This window comes from Zingiber officinale, chromosome 1B (genome assembly GCF_018446385.1).
Source record: "Zingiber officinale cultivar Zhangliang chromosome 1B, Zo_v1.1, whole genome shotgun sequence".
Taxonomy (NCBI): domain Eukaryota; kingdom Viridiplantae; phylum Streptophyta; class Magnoliopsida; order Zingiberales; family Zingiberaceae; genus Zingiber; species Zingiber officinale.
This window is the reverse complement of record NC_055986.1, coordinates 167,610,460-167,630,640: the sequence shown is the minus strand read 5'-3', so window position 1 is coordinate 167,630,640 and position 20,181 is coordinate 167,610,460. Positions and strand designations below refer to the sequence as shown.

The following is a 20,181-nucleotide window of genomic DNA, read 5'->3' as shown; positions in this document are numbered from 1 at the left end:
ATAATAAAAAATTTCTCTCTCCTTCATCTCTCCTCCATCTAATAATAAAGAATATGGAGGAAAGAGAAATAATAATAAAAAAATAAATATATGGTAAATTATAGGGAAGCTGATGTATTATGTAGTGAAAAATGGATATCTAAATTTAATAAAGTAGTTCTTTTACCTTAAATTTTAGATTTTAGATGAGGATACTGATGTAGATGCTCTAAGTACTCACATATTATTCTTAAATGAGCACGTCTCCATTTACATATAACAAGTAGTGTTTGAAACAATTGAAAATTTAGGTGGCGTTTGATTTAAGGATTTGAGAATGAGGAAATGAATTTATTTTTAAATCTTGTATTTGGTTGATGAGAATGGAATCAAGATTTTGAAATGAAACTTAAAAATTTAGATATGAATGAAACTCTCTCTCTCCTTTATGTTTTGATGAAATAAGAATGTGAATTAAGTTTTGGACAAAAATACTCTTAATATATTTATTTAATTTTTCTTTCATTTTACATTCTCTTTTTATTCTCTCATTCTCTCTCATCACACATTCTCTATTATTTTCTCTCTATATTCTCTTCCATCACACACTCTTTCTCCTTATTTTCTCTCTCTTCATTCTCTCCATTACACTTTCTCTCCCATTACACTTTCTCCTCATTTTTTCATCATACTTTCTTTCTCCTCAATCTCTCTTACCATTCTCTCATTATTTTTTTTCATCACACTTTCTCTTTCATCATACTTTCTCTTTCCTCAATCTCTTCTCTTATCATACTTTCTCTCTCTTCATTTTCCCCATCACTTTTCTCTCTCAATTCACTTTCTTTTTCATTATACTTTCTCTTTCCTCAATTTTCCATTTTTCTCTCATCATACTTTCTTTCTCTTCATTTTTTTTCCATCACTCTTTTTCTCTCAGCACATTTTCTTTCTTATCATACTTTTTCTCTTCTCCATCTCTCTTATTATGCACTCTCTCCTCATTTTCTCTCATCATACATTCTCTCTCTTCATTTTTTTCATCACACTTTCTCTCTCATCACTCTCTCTCATCATATGTTTATCTCACATTTGACTTTCCCTTCCATCTATTTTTTTTTCTTATTTTCCTCTAAGGGTAAAAAAGAAAATTTTGGTTCATTCTGATTGAAAATATTCAACTAACCAAATATTATTTTTAAGAATGATACCCAAGCTCATACTCATTCCCATTCCATAATACTATGATACTCATTCTCATTTCGATTCTAGGAGAGAACCAAACGTCACCTTAAATTTTATCCTATTATTTATATTAATATAAATCCAAACTAAATATTTTCATCCCCCTCTTTAAATATATTACTCTTTTTCTACAATTAGTCTCCACTATAATCAATAATTAATATTTTGTTACTTGGCAAAATAGGAAAATAAAATAAATCATTAATTTCTTTGATGTTTATTTAATTTCGTCCTCCGTTTTTATTCTATTGCCTTCCAAATTAAATGGAAATAATAATAAAAAATATGGTAGTCTAATTTCATCCTTCATAAATAGATAAAAATTACATTTAAATATGTAATGAAATAAATAAACAAATATTAATCTTTCATTCCTATTTTGTCTGAGTAAAACTAAAAAAATTGAATAAGTCAAGATAAACATCATTACAATTATTATTATTATTTCCCCTTTTGCTTAATTATGATATTTCAATCAGAAATACTCCCTAAAATATGAAAATAATATTCTATTTTGGACTTAAAAGATCTTCTATATAATGTTAAATATTGATTTTACCTTTGAAATTAGTATTAAAATTATTAATTTACTGCTATATAAAAATATTACTAAAATAAAATAAAATCAAATCGCTAAAGAGTATTGTGTCGATAATAATATAATATAATATTTAGAGAGTGTGTTTAAGAATTACTAAAGCTCGGGGTGCATTTTAAAATTAGCTGCACTTAATCAAATACCCGATTAGGAAAATAAGATAACCTTTTTTTATTATATATTTAACCTTCCTTCCTGAGCCCTTCTCCTGTCTCCTTCCCGACGCCGCCCACCGTCGCCATCACCGTGATAACCTCGCCTCCTTGGAGTCTCCCGCCAGCGCAAAAGTTTCCTGCACCTTCTCCATGGACGCCATCACTAGCTTCACCTTGCCCTCAGGAATCGGCGATATCCTCCCTCCGCGACACTCCCCTACCTCTCGGTTTTGCACTTTTCCGGCATTCCGCCCTGCGTGCTTGATGAGGCTCTCGTACCATCAACCTGAAGCTCGTATCTTCTCCCGTAGGCTTCAATCCGTGTCCCCTGGTGTTTCCGGGAGTGATGCGGGAGGAGATGAGACGAACGTCTCAGGGTTCCTCCCCGCTGCTGAAAGATTTCCATCGATCGAGGTAATGTTTACATCAAGCGCTAATCTTTTGGCATTGTATTGTAGTTTTTTCTTTGTTTTTTTTTTGATTCAGCTATGAAATAAAAATCAATTCTTGGCTGCAACACAGATGCTGATGCATTTTCCTTCCTTTCAAAATGTGGTAACTTATTGTGTCTTTTGGTTGTTGCGCTTACACGTTCACTTTTCCCCTTATCCGAATCAAATAAGATCGTTTAAGTATTCAAGTATACAAAAAAGAAGATAGCGCTTGATGCCTTTATTTGCAATTGCCAGATTGATATGGCGAAATATTTAATTTCATGCGCCGTATAATCTTTTTGTCTGGAAAATGGTGCTTCCCAAGTCAATTTCGTTTCCAATTTTACTAGGCCCAAATTCTCTTCGAAATCTATTTAGGGCAGCTGAAAATGTTTCTTCCATTCCTCTTTGTTTATATTCAATAGTAAAGTATCCCTTTTTTCTATTATTGCATGAACTTGGGTTGACTCGCGGTTTGTTATTTGTTACTAAACTATCTCCAATAAAGATGGAGATAGTACACCCTTGACTAAGTCTTGTTGGAACAGTGTATCAAAAAGTTTTTTAATTGAAAATTCTTAATAATAGAATAAACGGATACCATTCCTGACTTATTTGATATCATTATACCTGGATTACATTGATATTCCAAGGGCAAGGTCACATTTCTCGACACCCTTCTGTTCTAAATAAAGGAGTTGAATGAGTGTGAGGAACTACTTAAGCAAATGGTAGAGAGGGTCCATAAATTGGAAGTTCTTCAACAAATAATTGAAGGATCAATACCTTTAGCATTTCAATTATGTATCTCAGATATATAATATAGTTGCAAGCTCTTGTTACATGTACCTTGCTTTTTTGACATAAGGCATTTAGATTCCTGGGTGAACACATTGATGGTTATCACTTTGAGAAAAATTATTTATTTGCTTTGATGGGAGTTTTGTTGAATTATATCGTTTTTTTATATTCCTGATGTTTGCTAAATTTTAAATCAATTCCACTGTTTTTGATGTATTTCCAAAAGAGATCATAACTATGAGTCCCTTGAGAATCTGATAAGATCAGAATAAACTGAATACCTGCCATGGGTTTAATTGATGCTTCGTAATAAATACCTAAAGCTGTCTAGATCGATCATGCATCTTTGACTTGTAGAAGCGAAACTAAACTAACTTTGAATTTGAATAACATAATTAAAAAAATGATGGAGAAATGGTTGACAATGACTGATTGCTATTGATCTTCTGTAATAGCTCTAGCTGTCAATGTAAACATCATATCCATTGGTACTGTTGTGCGACCATGCCAAATACCTTGAATTTCAAGACCCCTCACCCTCCCTCCATTCCAATTACCAGCAATAAGGATCCTGTCTCAATTCTGATAGGCATATTTTCACTGGAAATATAGTTGGAGCAAGGCAAGAATCAGTAGAGAACAAGTTAACATAAACACATGCATTTTCGGCATCAGTCTCTTTATTGCTAACTTATCAATAGGCATCCCTAACTACTAATACTTGAATCATGCCATACATCATATATGAGCAGGGTATTTTTGATGGAAACATGGAAGAAAAATGCCATACTTTGTATTAAACTTCTCCCATGACATTTGATGTGGATAGGTCATGTGCTAAAATTACAGCCCTAGTGGGCACACACTGTTACGAGTGGAATTAATGAATACTGGCCATGCTACTATGTTCTGCACAGAGGCATTCAATTGGATTGGTAGATGCTGCTGCTTGATATCAGACAGCATGGTGTTATTATCTAGAGATGATCCCAATATCCATTGATCTATATCAAGATTGAGTTTCAAACTTCTTGTGTCTGTATTTGCTTGTTTGTAATCTAGTGCCTAGCTTAACTATATCAACCAAGCCACTTAGTTAAGAAGTTTCTACTACAGGAAGGTAACTCCCCAGCCCTCCAACCCCACAGTTTGGATGCCATAGTGTGAGGGCAGCAATCATTTTGTTCCTCCATTACTGATGAATGGTAGTCATTCTTTCCTATTAGGTGGCTTGTCTTTGAAATAGTAGTATAACCAATGTATGAGGACATAAGTTATCAATATTTTTTTGCTTCAAATTATTTTGATTGTATCAACTTCTACAGGTTGTAAGAGTTTGTTAATTATAAGTATGAGGAATTGAACAATCTGGCCTTTACATTCTTTCATCCCACTGTAAACTTAATATGATACAGTCCTGCATCGCCTGCTTGCAAGGAGTGATTACATCAATATTTCAACATTCTATAAGGCCAAACTATCAGTCCTTACAGGTAGCTTCCACAAACTAGAACAAAATGTTTTCACACTGTTCTGAATTTGCAGTGTTTGTTTCTATGAGTTTGAATTTCATGTTAGTTTTACTGTTTGAGAAACCAAACTCTGTTAAATAATGATGGATCATGTTTTGCTTATCTAAATCACATATTATTAGTAATTATAAAAAATCACAAACATGAGATCCTTATTAGGAATCTGCAGATCTATTTTCAGATGGATTGCCTCTTACTGTATGTCAGAGTATGCTTTAGAAAATCAAATGTTTCAGATAAAAAAATAAAAAATTACTTCATACTTTGAAGTTCTTTGATATGTTGGTGATCTTGATTTGATTTCTTTTCTTAATGAACATCTAAGTCATTTTTTCAAATGACTATCATAATGATCTTTATCATTATCAATTGAAGATTGATTCACATCTCCATGGTGGCCTGGAGATGGATGTTTCAAAATACCCAGAGACTGCAAGATATGTTACTGGAGGAAATGGATCTAGAGCTGGATTATTCAGAACACCAATATCAGGTGGTGTACAAAGTGCAACATCTGCTCATGATTTACCTTCCCCAGCCTTAGCTGTCCGCAATCTTATGGAACAGGTGAGTCTTGCTGCAAGCACATTGAAAAGTAATGAGATCGATTACAAACTGTCTTCTTAGTGGATGGTCTGAGATGATTTTTCACATTTAGTTGGTGGACCATGTGTTGTATATATGTATATTTTCTTCTCTGATTTTCTTTAAATGCCAGGCCAGATTTGCTCATTTGTGCACTACCATGTCACGAATGCATCATCGTCGGGAAGGATATCCTTTTGGTTCATTAGTTGATTTTGTAGCAGACTCAATGGGCCGTAAGTTATTGACTTCTTTTTTACAATGTGAATCAAATGAATTGGAACATACTGTTGATTATTAATTCTTGCAGATCCAATCTTTTCACTTTCACCACTTGCTATTCATACACGAAACCTTTTGGCAGATCCAAGATCTAGTCTTGTAGTCCAAGTATGATAATATTGTTTTTTTTTTCTGTCCAGAGGAGAAAAAGCCTTATCTGACACTACTCCTTGCCTAAATTACAGATTCCTGGTTGGAGTTGCTTATCAAATGCACGGGTGACAATATTTGGTGATATCGTGCCCCTTCCAGCCAATCAACAGGTTCTTTTAGTTTCTCTTCCCTTGGACTTCATGCTGTTACACACTTGACCTAGTCTTATCGTAACAAATATGTTCATTCTTGTAGATAACTATCTTCTTTCTGTTTCATGTGTGTTTGTGAGCCATTCAGAATACTCTTGGTTTAAGATGCCAAAAAATCACTAATACAATAAATGTTGATGGACCAGTATAAGGTAGATAGACTCGTCAACTTTAGTGATAAATATTTTTCATGTTAAACCATTTGGATTTATGCTGGCACTTGACTATCTTTGGGTTTTCATTTGTCAGATCCATGTTCCTGTCTTTAGTTTTACATTTGAAAGACTTTTTGTCCCCTGTAGTCATATAGTGTTTGTATCTGTCTTGAAACCCAGTATACTTTTCATACCTTATATCTGTCTGGATATCCATTTCTCTACTCGGAGTGATTTTGTTATTATTTCTGCAATTCTTACTGAATCACACCTAAATTGAGCTTGTTGCTATATTCACAATCTTTTACCTTTGTTGGAATATCAAATAGTTGCTCGGGTTTCACAGGAATCTTGTTTCCTTTAACAGTAGTTAGCATGAAGTTCGTATGACCATTCCAGAAAATTCCATTTTCTGCAGGAATCGGCCCGTAAGCACTACATGACAAAACACCAGCAATGGGCATCCCATCAGTGGGGAAATTTCTATTACTACAGAATGCAGAATATAAGGTTGGCCTCTGACTTACACCTCATTCTTCTTTCGTACAAGTTTGGTTTTGCAATCATTGAAGTGTTGTGTCATATGTTATGCTAAAAGGATAGAAATTGGATAATTTCACATTTTAAGCAAGACTGTGGGTGAAAATTTGTTGAAAAACAAATTCCAACTCGTTTGCTGTTCAATTTTCTTTCACTATAGATGAATGCAAGGTATAAATTTTTATTATAAAATTGATTCCAAAGTCAGTCTAGTTGCTGATCAACAGGATGAAGCATAAGCTGATCATATAGACTACTTATCTATTTATAGGTTCCCAGGTTGACATTTGATGGACGGATGGTTGCTAGAAGTCTCTTCTGTATTGATGGAACAGTAGTTACTGGGTACATTTACAATGCAAAGCACTTTGATGACATCTGACAGCATAAGATAATGTCGTAATTGGAATATTACTGCAAGAGATTTTTTTAATGTAATACATTGCTTAATTGAAAATGGAAACAAACAAATTAATAGAACAAACAATCTCATTGTTATAAATCTGACGCATCAATAGGGATACTGATTGCTGTCAAATCTAATTACACTTGAAAAAACTTAACACTCTTATAAATTGTTAAAAAATAGTCTACAGATAAAATGCAGAAATTCTAATTAAATTGACCACTTTGGGTTAATGGCGCTTCTGAACAAAAATGCAATTAATTTTCACAAAATCAAGAAAATGATTGTGAACTTAAGCTGAAAAGCACCAGTCCTGGATGAAAAGATTAATCTCCGAGTCCTTTGTGGAGGAATTTTTAGAGGTTCCTTATACTAAAGAATTCAGCACATTTTTTCGTGCAGTTTCCTGTGAATTTATGTTTTATCAAATTATTAATTCCTGCTTATGGTACTAATTATGACCATCCTGATTGCCAGTGATATTTATTTTATTGGAGGATTTGGAACTGTGGCATGGATCGATGTTAATGAATATGAGGCCACCCAACCTGACAAGATTGCAGTTATTGGTGGAGAGCAGAGTTTCAAGGTAGCCAACTACATGATGCAAACTTTAATGGATCTAGTACTAACATGTGTATGCTGTGTAAACCCCCTTTTCGACGATTTCATGCGAGCATCAACATGCTAACTTTTTTCTGTTCTTTCACATCAGGAACTAAATGCAATGTTCTCAAAGCCACTTAAAGAACTCTTGTCTACAGAAACAGAGATAGATGATGCGGCTCTCATATCAATAGACAGCAAAGGCACTGATATAAGGGTTCGACAGGGTGCACAGGTACATCACACACAGAACTCATATGGTATTATGACTACTGTCTTCCACCATATCCTTCTAATAGTCACTTACAATAATATAGTGTGATTTGTTCAATAAGTAACCTTAAATGCCATCGCCAAAGTGCATACCTACTTACAAACCTCACCCAAAATCATATGGACTTTAATAATATAGTGATCTGAAAGTCCCTTCAACTATAATAAGGGCTTCAAAATAAGGAAAAGTTTTTGAGATCTATAGCAGCTGATTTTGTCACTGATTAACAATGACTTGCCCATCTCAAAGGAGATTTCAATTTTATATAAACTGTTTTCCAAGTTTCTTATGATTCATTTTCTCTTCCAAATGCATATTTTTGTTGGTCTCTGCTTTGTCCATGTCTCGAAGCATATCTGTTGCTTTGTTATGTTTCTTCACTTTCTTAGATCTTAGTTTCATGTTATAGTTCAACATCCAAAGGCTGTCATTCGAGGTAGAACACTTGGTGGAGACTCTGGATGAAGCAAAGAAAGCACTGCACAAGATCATCAAGAACAAGAGCTACGAATCTAGAAGATTGTCTTGATCAAACGTTGAAGATTTTGCGAGTCCCATCGACAATATCGTAGATCCCAAATAGAGCCAGCAAATAAGGATGTTTGTTCTTGCAAAAATGTCTATTCTTTTATTTGGTCACATAAGATGAAAATAAGATCTAAGATATATGCAGTATTAATCATGTGGCGAATGAGGTAGAATTAATAATGTATGAGGTGCATCCTTATACAATATATTGACCATTAAATCATTTAAATGCATAATAAATTTCTTGTCATTGTATTGGAATTCATATTATTATTGTCAATGATAAAAGTGTATAATTATTTTTTCGTCCTGGGAGTTTTTGCTATCCAATCATTTTTTAAGGTTAGTTGTTAAATTAACCTTGATTTTTTAAATAGTAATGAATTTAGCTTTTTTGTTTTTTGTTTAACTTTTAATATCTCTCTCCCTATGTATTTAACTGTAGTTTATTATAAACCTTATAAATTAAATTGTATTTTTTTTTAAAAAAACTTTTTTTTATTGATTTAATCGATTATTATTATTTTTTTTTTAAAAAAAAAACGATTATCAAATAGATGCAGCGGCCGCTGCATCATCCTCTCCCAATCCACCTGGCCGTTTTCCTCCTCGGTCGATTCGACTTGACCTGCCCTTTCCCAATTTTAGGGTTTCGAAGGTCCCCCATCGCATCTCCATGGCCGACGTCATCGACATGCCCTCGGATGCTCCAGATCGTAGCGGGAGCATTCAGCCGGACCAGCGGGAGAGCACCACTGCAGGCTCTCCCTCGCCGCCTCTGCCTCCGCCTCCTCCAAGGAAAAGGGGCAGGGATTCGAAGGAGGAGAGGGACGACTGGCCTCCTGGTCGTCGGAACGACCATCGCGACTCTAGAGACGGCTCGCCGCCGCTTTCCCCACCTCCTCCCGTATCAGCGCCGAAGGATGACAAAAATCGGGAGTATCGTAGGCGCAATAGCCCTAGCTCTCCTTCATACCGGGACCGCAGACACCCGTCTCCCCGACGGTCGCCGCCGCACGGGCCATTTAAACGAGCCAGGAAGGATGGCGGCGGATACGACCGGCGACGGGGGAGCCCGAGAGGGGGTTACGGTCCAGATGAAAAAAGGTGCCGAGATTTTTTTTGGTCAAATTACTGCTTTATTTCAACAAAACCATACTTTGTTGGTAAATCTACCTTTTTGGGTCTGTATGAAGTTTGTATTGTTTCAGTTCCAGGTATGGTTACGATTATGATAGGGGGTATGATCGAGGTGGCTCAGGAGGAAGAGGGTGGTATGGGGAGGAGAGGTCACAGGGTCGTCATGGTAATCGTCTATCATGTAATTGTGAACCAACCTTCGTTTTTATTGTTGCCTATGTGCTTGAATTGATTAGAAACCGAGTCTATGCTTCTAAAATATCCTACAATACTGATTGAGAACTTCTGATTCAAACGTCCACCACAGCTGGATGTGGAAAGTGCCAAGTATTCTTTTTTAAATCTGAAACAAAGGTCCTAGTTCCACGTAGATTTTCAATTGATGAGTTTATACGTATTAATTTGTTTATGATGGTGCTCAGTCTTACTTTGTTTGAAGGATGATGGCACGTGCATTCCTATAGCTTATTCAATTTAATTCTTATTCATAAGCTATTTGTACAAGTTGAATAATTTCCGGCTATGGGTTTGAATAACTGAAACAACAGGAATCCCAACTGGCTATAGTTTCCCAGTGGCCAATCCATTCTCCCTTTGATAATTGAACACACATTCCTTCTCCCAACTGACTTATGGTGGAACGGATGTTGCATCCCAGGCAAAACATCTGCACAGTATGATTCAGTTTCCATGATCACAAGTAGGTTATGGAAAACATTCATGATTCATCCTGCGTTCCTTATAGGATTGTTCCCCTGGATCCTCATCTCCATTTATCAGTAGCACACTTCTGCCCAATCTTAGACCTCAAGTGATTCATGATTAAGAATCAGATAATAACATTAAAATTAAAATAAAGGTGGGATCTTTCTTTTATGTTGTACTGAAAGATGAATGGTGTTCTTGAAAAATCACCACTTGTTGTAGATTTTTTCCCGAGTTACTCTGTATACATGAAATTTAGAAGGAAATTTTCACTATCAGCTGAATTACATTATCTCCTACTTCTTAGAGCATCCATACCAACTTCCTTATCCAAAATGCATAATTTAGGATAAAAAAGTTGTTTTATTAAATTTGGATATCCACTTTTCACTACACCATATCAGCTTACCTATTTTTTCTCTCTCCTCTATAATGTTTAGGGAATGAGATCCGCTCCCTAAATTTAGAGAAATATTATTCATAAATGCTATAAATTTAGGAAATAGATAAGGTAGTTGATGCAAAAGTTTTTTAGCTACTCTATCCAAAATTTAGGGTAAAATCTTTGGATAGGGTAACTGATGTGGATGCTCTTACAATCTCTATATCTTATTTTTGCCTTCTTACCCTCAGCTTGTAAACCAAACAAATATATGTACTTACTCCATTCCAATAAATTACTTAAAACTCAATTTTATATGAATCTGAATGCATTTGTAAATCTATGGTCCTATGTATACATAATTTGGCTGAATTGGTAAACATCAAATAAACATTTTGCAAGCTTAGAGAACTCTTAGATTAGAAATAGTAGAGTTAGTTGCAGCCATGTAACTATCTGATCTTTGAACTGAACTTTATTGCTACTCTCGACATGTCTGAGATGGAGCAATCATTTACTTGGATAATGATCAAAGAGTTCTTGTTTTCCAGAAAGGCTAGGTAAATCCTAAGAATTTATGCTTGGAATTTTGCATGAGATAAGATTGGTTGTAGGTAAACTTTTTATGCTTTTTTATTACTGAAAATAGTTTCATATTTTAGTTCTATATCATGTCATGTCATGCATACAAACTGATAAACTAACTCTGACAGGTTTTTGTTCTCTTAATATAAGCTCAAAGTTAGATGTAGAAAAAGATCAAATTTTGTTATTAATGATTATACCAAACTTGAAAAGGATGCAAGTAGTTAAGCTTAGCTGCTAATCGGATTGGAAAGCTTTGTTAAACTAATAAAAGATCTGGATTTTTATTTGGTGTTCTTCATCATCTTAGTGGTTACACCAACCAGGGGATGAGTCCTGAAAAAACACCCTAGGGGATTTCTTGATCAGTCAAGTCACAGGTCATTTGGTAGAAAAATTCTATGAGAGGATGAAAATCAATTGTTCAAACATGAAGGCATGGATTTGATAGGAGAGAACAACTCTTCATGGGTTGGATATTGGACAACGAGGGCTCGTGGGTGAATCCTGACAAAGATCAAATTGTGGTGCACTGTTTCCTCTTGGCAGAAAGAAAAGAACTAATTCGTGTGACCAACTGAAGTAACACCATAAGGAAAACATTGGGGGTCTGGGAATTCCTGCCTATGTAGAGATATAAGCTGGAAAATTACATAATAGGCAGAAACATTCCTTCCAGTCCCTGCATACACCATTGACTTGAAGGAACAAATAATATAACCGACAATGCATATTTAGTTGTTGCAAAAAGGGTGCATACTCTTTAAGGGTGCCTCTCACTCAAATTCAATGTACTTCGATGATTTCCTTGTAGTGTCCAGTTACCCATGTGGATTACTGCAAGCAACCACATGTTGCCTTGATACGTGCCAGTGTTTGTATATTATAATGCAAGGGGAAATGGATGCTATATTGGGGGTGTGTTATGCTGCACACAGGTATGTGTGCCCCACGTGCACAACTGAGGACACCTGCCACGTGGGCAGGTGCCCTCAGTCACGCACATGCGGGCCATGCGCACCCCCCGTGTGCAGCATACCATAATCCTGCTGTATTGAAGGTTATTTAAATCTTGGCATTCATACATATACCCTGTCAAAAGCAGCTGGCCTGAGCACGGTGTAGTAGTCACTAATTGAAGCTAAGTATATAGAGAATAAAATAATGATATGTAGTGATAATGAGAATACACTATCCCATTTCTCTGCCTTTGCTATATTCTTATTTAATGATATTTGATTTTGATGGATCCTCAGATTGGCCTGATTCTGGACATGGCAGTTATGGTGATGACTCTGAATCTATTCAAAGGTTTTTTTTTTATTTCTCATTTGCTATACAACTAGATTGTCATTTACTGGCTTGTTGCTCCAGAATTATATATTCTGGAATTTGCCGTTGTTTCCTTAATTCATATTTCTTTGGGTAGCTTTCTTTGATACTATTGTCTAGTTTGCTGCTGATGCATCTGCAACTAGGGGTTTGAGGTAGAGAGATGTGTGAGAGACAAAGAGAAGGATTAGCAGAGAAACAAGTTACCTGTTTGTTCCTTATTGCTCCCTAGCTATGTCCTCCATATCCATCCACACACCTTTGGTGCAATGCATAGGAGAAGGATGCCCATTCATTTCAAAGTTAACCAAGCCAAATTTGTAACTGAAACGAACCTAACCTGGGTTGAAACTCGACTACATCTGACAAAAATCTGACCAAATTGAAATTTTATCTGGACTTGTCATAACTGATTAGAAATTTCAGTAGGTTCTGATTTTGGTTGAACCTTAATAAATATATAATCCCAACAGAATCCTTGTTTGATTTCAAAGAAGAATAATTTCCCTCAGTCAAAACCTATTGATCTGCTAAGACAAGGTGATAATTAATGGTAGAAGAGACTCTTTTTTTTCGTGATGCAAGGAGTACCATTTTAGAGCCATTTCTAGGATATACCCGCCCCTCTTTTTTGTACCTTTCCCCCCTTCAATTTCATGCCTTTTTGTTTGTAATACTTAGCAACAGAAAATAATAATCTTCTGTGGGGTATGTGCCTCTGCTTTTCATGTTACTGGTAGTCTATGGTGTGCTACATTGTTTTTTGTTGACGTTAAGGTTTATTTTTTTTACTTGCTAAAATTAATATTGGCTATCCAAACATTGAATTAAATTTTTTAAATAATGTGAACAGAAATTCTGATTGTAAAAAGATCTATTATTACAAAATGAATACTAACTAAAATGATGTTTTGCCTCTAAAATTTATCTGTCTCCTTTTCTCACTCTAAAAAGAGAGACAGGGATGAGAATAATCACTGTAAAAGCAAAAAAAAAGGTGTATTAATCTGAGATATAGATTTGATTTATATAGATATGTTGAGGGTTTTTTTTTTCCTTTTCAATGGAAAAGTTACACGATTTTAAAAGACAAACTAAACATATTTTCATTGATCAAGTCATATGAATCTTTTAATAACCAAGTTGATAGAATAATTATCTTTCTTTTGAAAAATTTAAATAATTTGATTAAGTCATTCAAATTTTGCATTCAAAACCGATTTTGAAAATTTAAATTTGCAATTAAAAAAAGAATATAAAAAAAATCAAATTACAACATAAAATTGATAAAATTTTCTATCTGATGGGCCCAGATTAAACCCAATTCCAGACGAAATTGATTTTTGATCCTTATTAGATCTAAACTCTATATCATAAACACCCAAAATCCACTTACCGATTAGAGTTAGGTCTAACCTTTATTCGATTTGTATTCACATCCCCAATCCCATTCTGATAACCTGTTAAGGTCATAACTCCATGGTAATCTCTCAAAACCACCCATTACTCCTATTAACTTCCCATTCACCCATATTATACCCCATATAAAACATATTACAACATTAATGTTATCTTTCTTATACTCCATAGCTCCTCACAGAAAATCTTTGGAGAGTTATTCTTTTGCCTTGTTTTTTTTTTTAAATTTCTTTCCTGTAGGGCATGCATCAAATTTATGGAACCTGAAATTTTGCTAAAAACTTTTGCCTGGTGTTGGTTAAAACTGGAAAAAGTTTTCATAGTCTTTTTTTGGTTATCTTCATTTATTATTCGAGTTTGCATATAACCTTTGATTTCTCCTTGTAATAGTCTCATTTGGATCTTATTGCAGGGGAGGTTTAATGTCATACAAGCAGTTCATGCAAGAACTTGAAGATGATATTTTACCTGCTGAAGCAGAACGCAGGTAAATATCTTACTGGAAAATGATTGGTATAAAAAATCAGGTTTGATGAGCTTGTTGTTCGGTTTTCTTGCTTGTAATTTTAACCTTTTTAATATTCAAACTGATTTTCCTATTGGGTCCTTGTTTTGCTTGTATTAATGCCGAAGTAAATTCTATTGATCTATGTAGGTATGAAGAATATAGATCTGAATACATATCCACTCAGAAGCGAGCATATTTCGAAGCTCATAAGGAGGAAAAATGGTAATTGATGAATGCTTTTTTCTAAATTTTGGAATATCTTAGATGATCTCGTGGGATATATTTGAAATAAATCTGGCATGTTAATCCTTTCTTGATTGTCTTGTTGATATAGGTTGAAAGACAAATATCATCCAACTAATTTAGTGGTAGTGATTGAAAGGTGCGTTTTTGATAACCAAACTGCATTATTCTGAAGTTGTCTTAAGGAGTCTTTAAAAGTTTTCTCCTATTTTCTCATTCTTCAAATATATGAAATTTTGTATACTTCCACATCCTTATGATGGCTCAGTTTCAATGTTTCTGAGCTTCTCCACATGTAGTATAACCTTCGCTCATGCATTGTTATTGCACATCAACTTTTGTTGCTTGCTATGCAGGAGGAAAGAATTGGCCAAATCTATTGCAAAAGATTTCCTGCTCGATTTACAGAGTGGAACACTTGATGTGTAAGAGTTTCTTTATGGAACTCATTTTTTGTTTGTTTAGATGTAGTCACTATTTTTTTCACTGCTTATTTCATCAGTGGTCCGGGATTAACAGCCACATCTGCTAGAAAATCTGGGAATAGTAGTGAACCAAACTCTGATGAAGAGACAGATATTAGTGGGAAAAGGAGAAGGCATGGTAGGGGACCCGCTAAAGAAAATGAACAGCTTTCTGCTGCTCCCAAGGCTAACCCAGTCAGTTCTGAGATTCGCCGAATTCAAATAGACATACTACAAGCACAAGCCTTAGTACGTAAGCTTGATATAGAGAAGGGTATACAAGATAATGTCCTCTCTAGTAGTGATCAAGATGATGCAGATAAGACACACGGGGGATCCTTGGGACCAATTGTAATTATACGCGGGCTTACCACTGTCAAGGGCCTCGAGGGTGTTGAACTACTAGACACTTTGATTACTTATCTGTGGCGTGTCCATGGCTTAAATTATTATGGAATGTCTGAAACTTCCGAAGCAAAGGGGCTTCGGCATGTTAGAGCTGACATTAAGGCTGATGGAGCTAATTCTAGTGGTTCTGAGTGGGAGCAGAAACTTGATTCATTCTGGCAAACAAGGCTGGAAGGTCAGGATCCCTTGGAAATATTGACAGCTAAAGATAAGATTGATGCTGCAGCTACTGAGGCCCTAGATCCTGTTGTGAGAAAAATAAGAGATGAAAAATATGGTTGGAAGTATGGATGTGGAGCCAAAGGTTGCACAAAGCTTTTCCATGCTCCTGAATTTGTCCATAAACATCTCAAACTGAAACACCCAGAACTTGTGATTGAATTCACATCAAACGTTCGAGAAGACCTTTATTTTCAAAATTATATGAAGTAAGTTTTCACCTGGTTTTATGGTTGAAAATTTATGTTTATTGTAGTTGAATTGTTAAATCAGTTTGGTTTCTTTCTATAATGCAGTGATCCCAATGCACCTGGTGGAACACCTATCATGCAACAGTCTGCACCAGTAAGACATCTGCCTTTATTTTTAAACATGCTTTGTCCACTTGATTGTCTGCTACCCACGAGTTTTTTGTTATTAAGAAACCTAAGACAAGTTAGCTGATTTTATATTTCTGTTTGAATGTTTTATACAAGTCAACTGATGAATCTGTTAGATATTTAGAAACTACCTAATAAAAAATGGACTAAGATCAATATGACTTCTTGTACATTTAATAAGTGAAGAATGCAATCTGACCACATCTATTAATGACTTAATTGCAACGCTATGCTATGCTGCTGCTGTAAATATCTTTCACAATGATGAGCTCTGTTAATCTTGGACTTATTTGATAATTGGGCCTAACAAAATGTTCAAGCTTCATCTCATATCTCAAGCACATTAGCTCTTACCAAGTTCATTACTGCTGGATTACAACCCTGCTGAATGTTCATTTACAACCTTGCTGGATTTGCTGACCGATAGTAAAAAATTTGGGTTGGGTATGCTGATGTTCACCTTGGTAGACCACATGGGGTGATTTGAATCTGAGTCTTTATAAGAAATTGGATTATGGTTCATTTACCACCATGCTGAACTTGCCGTCCGATACTAACAAATTTAGGGTTGGTTATGCTGATGTTCAATTTGTGAGACCATATGGGGTGATTCTGAATCTGAATCTTTGGGATTATGGTTATTTAGTTTAGGTATACTGGCTATACTTATATAATTGCTGTGGCTTTATTGTTGCTTTATATAGTAAGATTAGTTAGTGTCTGGAAAGTGCCTCTTATATGTTGCATGCAAATTGCATCTACTACTGCTTTATAGCTTTTCAATTTTGTGGCTTCGCAATTTGCTATTTTTTAATCTTCAGTTTTCTTTAAGAAAACTTTTAATTGACTGCGAGCCTCATAAATATACAATTCTAAATATTATATTCCTTCATGCTGGAATAGATTTTTATGATATTTCTTGAGCTTAAAACAAAAAATCCTATGACAATTTGTTTGCCTTCCCTATTCCTTCTGTCTATCCTGGATAAAGTTTGTCATTACCTTGTTGCTAAGGCATACTTTTAACTTTTGGATAGAATGTGTGTTAATGAAAATTTAATTTTTGTTCAGATTATTGCTGCCGTGTTTTTTTAGTTTGTATATCCAAATGGATGGTTTTGCTTAAAGATGTTGGTAAAATGGAAAATGCTGAAAAAAAAAAATATAAGAGAACCTTCTTCTTTAGTCTCAAATGGTTATGGTTCTCTTGGGCATGCCTATGTGATCCCTCAACCTTTCTTCTTCCTTGATATTTTGAATTCCATTGATCTTTTCTTGGAATTCTATATGTTATATGTCATGTTAAGATTGAGGTATGCGATATTAATAAGAATTAACCTTTTCTTTAATCACACATGATTAAGTGGGTTCTATTAAATATGCTAAGCACCAAGGAACCTCCCACCTAAATTTCTTGGCATTTTGGGTTGGATTTGACTACCCTTGGACTTCTATGAATTGGTTAAGAAACAAGCCAAAGGTTTGGTGGGTACATTTTTTTTTTTTTCCTTTTTACAGGTAATAAACTTTCTAGTAAATTTGTGGATGGACAGTTATGGGATTGGTTCTCCTTTTACAGCTTAGCATTCATAAGCAGTGAACTTATAGCTTATGACTTCTATAAAAACAGAAAATTTGGGTAACCGAACAAAATAAAATAAAATGAGTATTAGCCAGTGTTAATTTCCTGGGTATGAGCATGAGCTTATAATTTATATATTAGACTTTCAATTTCCATTCTTTCTTGGTTTGAATAATATAAGAAAATCATCTTCGTCTAACATTAATTGTGTGGTTCATTTCTTGAAATTGTTTTATATCAAAGAGAGTTTCTTGGATCCATAGGTTGCTGAAAGTCGAAAAAGATTCCCATGTTTTTGCATATGCCTGATCTTCTAGATTTCTGTGTTATTATGATTATCATCTTGCACTTATCTGCAGAAGGCAAGAGTACAAAGACGGAGGCTGTTAGATAATCGTCTTAGAGATGCACATGGCAACCGCATAGAGCTCAACAGGAATAGAGATGATGACAGGAATGACAGCTCACCTAGTGATAACCATGGTGGTTTGGATGGAGAAACTTATGAGAAGCCTCCATATGATGCCCACAGGGGGGGTTTGCACAGTGCTTTTCCTTCAGACATTCCTCCGCCGCCTATCTTGGTGCCTGTTCCTGGTGCTGGGTAAGTTGGTTTTGCCATTTTTTATTTTGTTAATTTTTCTTGTCTAATTATCTAGTGATTCTTCTAGTCCACTTGGACCTTTCGTGCCTGCCCCACCAGAGGTGGCTATGCGTATGCTTACTGATCCTGGTGGGCCGCCATCCTTTGATACTGCTGGGGGTCTACATGGTAGAAAAGGACGGCTTGGCCAGCAACTAGGTGGCACAGCAGCACCAATTCTCGCTATGCCTCCACCTTTTCGACATGATCCACGCCGCATGAGGAGGTTTGTGTCCTGATTGATTTAGCAAATGCATGATTTTCGTCAGTCCTTGATCTAACAACCGATGGTCTGGCTAAAGTAACTTCGGTCGATTCTTCCCATGTTTTTTTAGGCTTCAGGATTTTGATCTTTGACTTCTCTACTAGTTAGCTTACTTAATTGATGTTTTTCACTTGCAGTTATAGAGATCTCGACGCACCAGATGATGAAGTCACTGTACTAGACTACAGGAGTTTGTAGGCTCGCCAATTTCAGTTGTGTTTCGCAAATCACAATTCTCAAAGGAGCGTACGTTTCCCGCAGTTGTAAAATAGACAAAGTTCTTTGAACCTGTGATGATTTCTTTTGCAGTCTAAAAGGATGATTCTAATACGAGATGCATTATGCGTATTCAAATAATCTTAGTATTTGAACTGCAAAACCCAACAATCCTTTGTATGACATTTGCATCCATATGTACACCTAGTTGTCATTATTTAGTCGATCTTTCTTCCCACCTGGATCATTATTACAAATGTTACTTTTCGCTATCAACTGTTATTCTATTCCTCTGTTCGTTCTTTCTTTCTTACTGTTCTATCACTATTCTAAGAATTAAGTTTTCTATTTCACTTTGCCTCTGAAAGAAGTTCCTCGTACTGCATTACTGAAATATATAGATCATTGGAACAGGGAGACGAGTGTGACATTTAAACCCATACTTCCATTCTCATAGTTATAGATAGATAGCATCATGATACAGAATAACTCAATAGAGAAGTGGCATTTTACATGCACGCTTGCAAGGGCATGTGGTCAAGGATGATGCTTGGGCAGTGGAGGAGCATGAGTGGTTGCTAAACTGTAATCAGCATCGTAGAAGATGAGTCCTCCTTCATCCTCATATTTATGCTTAGTGCCCCCTGAACTCACCTCAACTTTCAATCCCTTCGCCATAGCATGAGCTACCTGTGCTAAATGAAGGAGCTTTTCTCATAACTTTGATCAGTTGAAAACCTGAACGAGAGTACCGACCTACTAACCTCAGCCTTCTTTCCGAAGCCGATCTCCGACGACAGCTTCCTGCCGAGAGATGAACCACCTGATGCCCGTTCAGGGAGATAAAGTGCTGAGACAAGAACACAGCAGAGCAGTGTGCAAAGCAGCTTCAGCTCCATACTGGCGAGGAGCACTAGGACTACTTCTGTAAGTCCTCTGTCGTTGGCTTGGATCATTAAATAATGCTGAAACATGGAGAATTAATATACCACACATGTCTGTCTCACCAATAATTGCAGCAATAGGAGGAAATAAACTATACTTTTTTTTTCTTCTCATATTTTATATGTGCTGGTGGATAAGTTGTTGGGGCAGGACAAAGACCCGACTAAAAGGTAATTAGCCGGAAGAAAATCATACTCTATTGTTCAGCTTTAGCTCCCTGGAGCTTGGATTATGAAATTAAATGGCCTTGGACTTCCCTTTTGGGGACAGAATCTAGGCTGAGCAAAGCCTACACCGGTATTACCTTTCTTAGTATGTGG

General features: G+C 35.6%; 2 protein-coding genes across 5 annotated transcripts; both read left to right on the top strand.

Annotated features, from left to right (window-relative positions):
- The first annotated feature begins 2,008 nt into the window (after positions 1 to 2,008).
- Positions 2,009 to 8,730, top strand: LOC121989771. The gene is made up of 10 exons (XM_042544010.1): positions 2,009 to 2,391; positions 4,628 to 4,705; positions 5,120 to 5,311; positions 5,463 to 5,565; positions 5,640 to 5,719; positions 5,797 to 5,874; positions 6,490 to 6,581; positions 7,495 to 7,606; positions 7,733 to 7,858; positions 8,307 to 8,730. Exons 1-10 carry the CDS (start codon positions 2,128 to 2,130, stop codon positions 8,424 to 8,426), a joined length of 1,245 nt encoding a protein of 414 aa, XP_042399944.1. The 5' UTR covers positions 2,009 to 2,127; the 3' UTR covers positions 8,427 to 8,730.
- Positions 8,731 to 8,996: 266 nt separating this feature from the next.
- On the top strand, positions 8,997 to 19,152 carry LOC121989742 (serrate RNA effector molecule-like). 4 transcript variants are annotated; one of them, XM_042543987.1, is made up of 12 exons: positions 8,997 to 9,532; positions 9,643 to 9,731; positions 12,494 to 12,548; positions 14,401 to 14,475; positions 14,644 to 14,718; positions 14,831 to 14,878; positions 15,096 to 15,164; positions 15,242 to 16,039; positions 16,127 to 16,175; positions 18,152 to 18,396; positions 18,464 to 18,661; positions 18,838 to 19,152. In XM_042543987.1, exons 1-12 carry the CDS (start codon positions 9,102 to 9,104, stop codon positions 18,896 to 18,898), a joined length of 2,193 nt encoding a protein of 730 aa, XP_042399921.1. In that variant the 5' UTR covers positions 8,997 to 9,101; the 3' UTR covers positions 18,899 to 19,152. The 4 variants fall into 4 exon arrangements, with proteins under 4 accessions (XP_042399921.1, XP_042399903.1, XP_042399895.1 ...); XM_042543969.1 differs by having other exon boundaries at positions 9,643 to 9,746; XM_042543961.1 differs by having other exon boundaries at positions 9,637 to 9,746.
- Positions 19,153 to 20,181: the final 1,029 nt, after the last annotated feature.